Here is a 7198-nt window from a genome sequence, read left to right on the forward strand (position 1 = left end):
TGTATTTTGTTGCAACTTTCGTTGAGCTGAAGTAAAAATTACAATTGATTTGAAATGTTTAGATATGGCGCTTAGCCTATTTTGCAATCAATTTCTTCATATACAGAAATGATTTTGTACGTATAACTAATCATCAAACTTTAATAATTTTGTGGCTATACAACTAATGCAGCACCGTTTTGACTCAAATTGCTTACCCAATTGATATGTCACATACACGCACGCAGATAAAATTAGATATGAATATTATATATGTATATATATATATATATATATATATATATATATATCAAGAGTAAAAACAGTCGTATAAAAACACTGCAGGAGAAAACATTTTTCTTTCTCCTGCCGTGTTTTTATGCGACTGTTTTTACTCTTGATATCTATTTATTACACACCGACGCAGAACTTTTATATTTTGATATAGGCCTAATATTTGTCATCGAAGTGTGTAAGTCTTTTATAATGACATATAGATTAAGTATAAATATCCTTGACAGTTTGTATCATTATTATACAGCAGTTAACTGTATTTCATTTCCATGTATGCAGTTATATGCTGTCCAATGATTTCAATATAACAGGAGGGATACGAAAATAGGTGTATGCCTGGAACTGATCCTTGGAGATCAACAAAATCTAAAGGCAACGACTGTGAGAGTTTTTCTTTTTTAATTGGTACCACGAGATGCCTGTTTTGATAATCAAATATATGCAGGTATTATCAGAGGAAAAAAAAACAGAATGCGAAAACCCATTTTCTTTTGTAGTTATATTCTATTTAAATTGTCCTTATTGTGGAGTCTGATAAATGGTTCGGTTTGATCGAGATGAAAGTGTTTCATTGTTAACAGGAGTGGTGATATTTCTCATCACACATGTGAATGCAAATTGCCACTTATTTGGTCTGGGTCCCCCCCCCCCTCCTCCTCCCCCCCCCCCCTCCTCCCCCCCCCCCCCCCCCCTCCTCCCCATGGAAAACGGAATGGATGCCGCCTTTGGGCCCAATATAATGATTAATTAAATTGCAATTGATAGTTCGATGCATCAGCGCTCACCTGGAGACAATGAAAGTTGTTGGAGGCTATGAAAGGAAGAGACGAGCCAATCTCTCCCAGGGTCCATGATAATAATATTATAATGGGAAGATGATAGAAGGACTCTTAATAGATTGGGATAACACATGGCAGGCAAAAAGTGAAATTATTATGAAAAAAATGCATTGGAAATCTTATGTTAGTATTTGCAGTGCAATTTTGATAATTTCCAGTAAGAATTTTAAAGTGGACTAATAACTCGTGTTTTCGCTGGCGATAATATAGTTTTAATAACATTTGAGGAGAACATTTTGCTCACTTGCTGGTAAATATCCAGATAAAAGTCGACTTGACGTTGGAAGGTTTGGAATTCTGCAATCTCACATCTTGTCACAAAACATTAATATTGATGGGATGGTTGCTTTGTAGTATTGGAAGAAAAAATTAATTCCCATCGCAAATTGTGTATATTATTATGCATTATTTTACAAACAAATTTGACTGATTTACCCTATTTTCTTTAGTGTAAGACCATGTAGGCCTACAGAGGAAGAAATGTGGTAGTAAATAATGTGCTGATGAATTACTTTATAGGGTTAAGAGCTTAAGCAATATCTTAACAGATACACGAAATAGAAAATTGAATAATTAAAGAGTGGAATTTGCAAACAACGTTGTGATTGATGTTTTATGTCATTTGTATTGTGTGTGTGCTTTATTTTGGGCATATATTGTTTGTCATAGCTATTCCTCGTGTACTTTAGTCACCAGTACAACTATTTTGTAGTCCCATTATACACATAACTACATTTTAATTGTCGTTGAATTAATCATGACAATATATGTCCATTACCCTTTGCTCTTTTCTTTTTCTTTTTCTTTTTGTTAAGAAGTGGCCAGGGCCCTCCACCTGGATGAAAATAACCAGGAAATCTGCTCAGCAATGGAAATGATTTGCAGCTCAGTGACATTGGTCAACGGACAAACGGTTTCCATGGTACCCAAACTGATGACCGAAGACGAAATAAGACGAGCGGGAAGCCATTCCATGCTGAAAGGGAAAACAAGATTTACTTGTAGACCTCCCGGTATGTATACACCAATGACTGGATTGTCTAATAGCCGATACATCTCGCTAGAGCAATTCATTATTTTGTTGATCGTCATTATCTGTAATACTATAAGCAACAAAACTTCGTGTATGGATTTCTAAAACAAATGTTTTGTGATGTTTGTCATATGTTGTCATACTCTTGTTCTTATCATATACATACCCAAAAACATGCACGCACAGAAACACACACAACATTGTCCGCGGAATTTCACATGCCTCAATATCATGCACGATTTTTATTTTTTATTTTTTGGTAAAAGGATGTTAGTTTCCAAATTTCCCATCAGTATGAAATGGAATTTTGAAATCTATTAAAGGCACAGCCGGTACCTTCTGTTGATGGTAATGATGCAGATCATATATTCAATGATAACAATGACCACATTACTAATAATACAATGTATAAAAACCGGACAGTGTCAATTTAGGAATTACCCAAACGATTTAGCTTCGTGTGTTGTCATGGCAACCTAATCAAAGTGCGATTTAGTTGATGCATGATGGATGTTATAAAGGGCTGTGGAGCGTGTAATTGCATGCTATAATAATTATCTAAACCCACAAACATAATACACAAATGTGTGTGCGTGCGTGTTGTGTGTGTGCGTTTGTGTGTTTTATCGGAGTACTTGACTATTCCGCTTTGGAATGGTGTAACTGATGATCAATTGTAATGGCTGAGCGATCATGAAATGCGCAGAGTCCCTGATGTATGCTGTGAGTTCAAAATTGTTAAAATGTGGCAAGAATAGACTAATTCGAACTAAAATCCAATTAATGATGGATATACTTTGAATGGTACTGATATGATGTTGAATGATGCCCATACTCCTTCATAAGATGTAGAATATGCCTTTGTATTGTTAAGCCTGGTCATTTTACATGTTGTGATGTGTTTATGTTTTCTTGTAAAAAAAAAGAAGTACAGCACAACATTAAAGAGTTTTTAAATTTGAAATGCGTATTCATCTGTGGACTCGAAATTCACTTTGTAGTGTATATTGCTGACGGGATTTTAATTAGTCCTGGTTAAACAAGCAAACGCTCAATTCAGCACGAAAGCAGTGAAGTAATATTCCTCTCCCTCGCCCCTTTCCGGTTTTTTTCTCCTCGTTAATAGAAGCGATTACACCTTTATAGGTCATTTTATCTATAACCTACAGTGCCAAAATAAAGAATTCTACGTATAATAATGTCATGAAACTATAAATAAAAATGACGTTTATGCAAATGTATTGGATATACTCTAAATGTAGCGTGTAGGTGATGGGTGTGGATGTAAATTCTGTGACACTATAGTGGAAAGTATTTCAATTTTCATGGCAAAACTCCAAAATGATTATCACATAAAGGGCAAATTGGACCAACTGGTCCGTTTTGCCCGAATGGAAGTAACATTGCTTCTGACAAGGACTCAGTCTTGTATACATCTTTCTGCAAAAAAAAAAAAAATTGTTTCAAAGCTATCGATTTAAATTGATGATGGCATTGTCCTTACTTTTATTCCGAGTTTCGTCTGCATTTCTTTATATTCATGTTTTTTTTTCGTTTCGGTCTGCACTCCACCCCACCCCCCCCCCCCAAAAAAAAAAACTTTTATCGCCATTTGCTGTTGTCATCTCTTTAACCAAACTACGTTGTAATCACCTCCACATAGATCAATGAAGTTCAAAAAAAAATACTCAACTACGTGCCTTGAACACAACTTCAACAACTAATCGTTCTCAATCATGGAATCAGTAAAAAAACTAAACAAAACAAAACAAAACAAAAACATTTACAATGATGAGTGTTGATAGACCACTGTGGCCTGTTTTGTCCGAGACCTGGGGGTAAAGAGGACCTCCATTACAAAAGAAATAAGTGATCACCAATTGAATTGAGAAGGGTGTTTCTTGCATCAACTAAATCTCATCTTTTCTTACCAAAAGATATTTGAAAAAAAAAATAACAACTCAGGACATCTTTCTATTTAAAGAGAAATGATGATACAAATTTAGACTGTCCGTTTTAACCCACTTCGCAGTGTGATTGCGTAATCCTTTATCTATTTCCCAGTCCTTAATACGCATTCAAAGTTTAAACAGACTAAATTTCAAGTCCGTAATAAAGACAGCGAGGCATCAAATTTTGTCTTTGTGTGAAGAAGATTCTGTTCTTGATGCACGTAATCATCTCACATAGAGATTTGTTCCCCTTTTCAGATTGTGCTTCTTCACCATGTGACAATGGAGGAAACTGTACGGAGACATACACAGGGTACAAGTGTTCCTGTGGCGAAGAATTCTTCGGCAAAAACTGTTGTAAGAAATAGATCATTACACCTTCTTTTTTTTAAAATTGCGATCACGTATGTAAGCGATTCGTTTTGGGTGTATCTTATGAGTTATGACATCTAAAACAAACACGCATCGTCATGTCTGCTCTCAGGCATTGCAACATACACTCATGCAGTACACAGGACCCAAGGTATGACGTTAAAATAAGTGTTTTTATATGAATTTATAGTACATGAGTAAGGTCTTTTTATCAGGCACAATTAAACATGTAAAGTTCATTCAGTTCTAGTATTTTGTTGGATACTCAGTGAAATATTAGTCACTGTGCAAAGATTTCGAAAACAACCACAAAAACAACAGTAGCAGCAGCATTTTACCAAACATCAAACGAATTTTAACGATGTTGCAGTACAGTCATGTATTTCAGTAGACGTTTTTCGTTTTAATTTGCAAAGCTTGCAACGTAATCCACACACCAGACAGCGGTAACCAAAAAGTCTACAACCTTCATGGACTGGACGTCAGAACAGATATGACGTCACTGGATTTTGAACTCAGCACGGATAAGGCAGCTCGCATCGCCTTCACAATGGAGCCTTCCACGACGAATATCCCATATGAAATCGGTGAGGCTCTTCCTTGTCGAAAGCAATAGGGAGCTTTAGATTTTTATCAGACGCGCGGACGTTCAAAGGGAAAAAAACATGGTCTGAGCGTGCGCAGAAGCGCACGTCAAGTTGACGCTCAGACCATGTTTTTTCCCTTTGAACGTCCGCACGTCTAAAATCTAAAGCTCCTTATTATGCTTTCAATATTCTGGTGATTGTTCTTTTACAAGTAATATAATGTCATTCGTTAACACATTGTTTTATATGCACGTACACTTATAAAGTATGTTCATTACACATATGCCTTCTTTGTCGAAAGCAAAATGCTTAGATTAGTCTAGTCATTGAATACCTAAATATAGGAACGACCCAAGTCCAAATTTGGCTATCGCCTTTGGAAACCATTTACGAAGTGATGTGTCATGCAAATACAGATAATTATTCAAATGACTCTTTTATATTAGATTTGTATAAATAACATCCCAATTAATGAAAACACTAAAAGCAGTAGGAAGTTATGTATTCATTTTTATTTTTCCTTAATTTTTTTCTAATAGACTTGGGTCGTTCTTATATTCAGGTATTCAGTTGTTCTTATGGTAATGTCAGTGATTACTTAACACTTTTAACGATTTTCCTGATATGCATGAATACATGTTTGTATGTACCACTTTATCTATACATGTATACAGCGAATGAGTTAAAATGATGGGGAAAAAAATCAACCCTCGATTATCCAAAATCGGAAAGATAAAAAAGATGTCATTGCAATAACAGGATGACAGTATTTTCGTTTGTCGTTTATGTGATGCATGAATCTTTCACTTTAGGTATAAAAACTGTCAGGTGAGCAACATTCTTTTTTCCAAAGCTAATCAAAATTATGTCCGTCTATTGGAGTTTCAAGTTTGTTTAGTTTGATAGACAATTGCCCCCTTTTTTCATAGGACCGGGACAAAAGATTTTCACCTAATTTGATCAGTACATGAGAAAATCACACAACGATACATTTTAGTTGTTTTCAGTAGTGCTAATGTTTGCTAATAATTCTCCCGAATCCCGTTAGCCTTGTGAGAAAAATGGTATTATCGTGCAATCTGTCACCACCCTATTACATTCTTACTGAATTTTTTCAGATATTCTGTCACTCTTACAAATTGATGTAAAAACCACTTCTCGCACGCAATCCTTTTTCTATTATCAATACCTAACATTCATGAAATGTACGTTTTCTTGTCAGTATGTGGATGATACAGATAATATCGTATAATTTGTACTAGCTGTAATGTGAACACGTAATGATGACAATAAGTTTACTTATCTTTATAGAGGATATAGAAGAAAATCCCACTAGGTTTACTGAAACACCATGGTGTATAACATGAAAGATAATGATACGAAATGTTTCATCCCTTTACTGTTGCCAACTACGTATGACCTTTGATACATTTCTGAAATGTTTGCATTTATCGATGATAGTAAACAATGTTTTCACTAAAATCCATTTCAAAAATATCTATTTTCGAACAGTTATTGGTGGAAATGGAAACACAGTTACAAAGATTTACCGTCTAGACGTCCTCATGTTGAAGAAGACCATGTCCAGCGACAACGTGCTGTCTGGGCCTCCAGTGTACGATCGCTTCTGGCTGAACTTTGCCTCGGGAAACTTTTCACTCGGTCGCTATGGCAACGCGGAACCATTCTTTAATTGGTCGGATCCAGACCCGTTAGAGTTCACATCCATCGGGATTATGACATGGAGTGGATCGACTGGTCGATGGAAGTTTCACTCGTTCTGCTAATGTACCACTTTTGTACAATGCGATATACAATTTGATTGATTTTTTTTCTTTTTTTTTTTTTTAGCCAGAACGGTACAAAAGAAAATCTTTTAAAGATAAGCGAGCCTCGGTTTTCGTTCTATTGTTCGGCTGTTACAACCTGCTGTAGAATCATTGCAAATTAATTGAAATATTTAATAAGACCTTGGTCTATCTCTCAAAGAGCATTAAAACCGTAAGTTGTCGTGTAATTGTCAATGCGATCCTTTCCATGTAGTTAGATTCGCATCATTTTGTCGCCAGGGAGGGGAGAATAATGGTCATGGTTTTACATAAACTCAAAAGTGCTAATGGCATGCGGAATCCTTGTTTTCAT

The 7198-nt window shown here is 35.6% G+C and overlaps 1 protein-coding gene across 1 annotated transcript; it reads left to right on the forward strand.

The window, feature by feature from the left end:
• The first annotated feature begins 4962 nt into the window (after positions 1–4962).
• Positions 4963–6843, forward strand: LOC139736200 (uncharacterized). The gene is made up of 2 exons (XM_071646934.1): positions 4963–5056; positions 6569–6843. Exons 1-2 carry the CDS (start codon positions 4963–4965, stop codon positions 6841–6843), a joined length of 369 nt encoding a protein of 122 aa, XP_071503035.1.
• Positions 6844–7198: the final 355 nt, after the last annotated feature.

The sequence above is a fragment of the Diadema antillarum genome, unplaced genomic scaffold (genome assembly GCF_040938485.1).
Source record: "Diadema antillarum isolate AM-2024a unplaced genomic scaffold, OU_Dant_1.0 seq00000633_RagTag, whole genome shotgun sequence".
Classification (NCBI taxonomy): Eukaryota; Metazoa; Echinodermata; class Echinoidea; order Diadematoida; family Diadematidae; genus Diadema; species Diadema antillarum.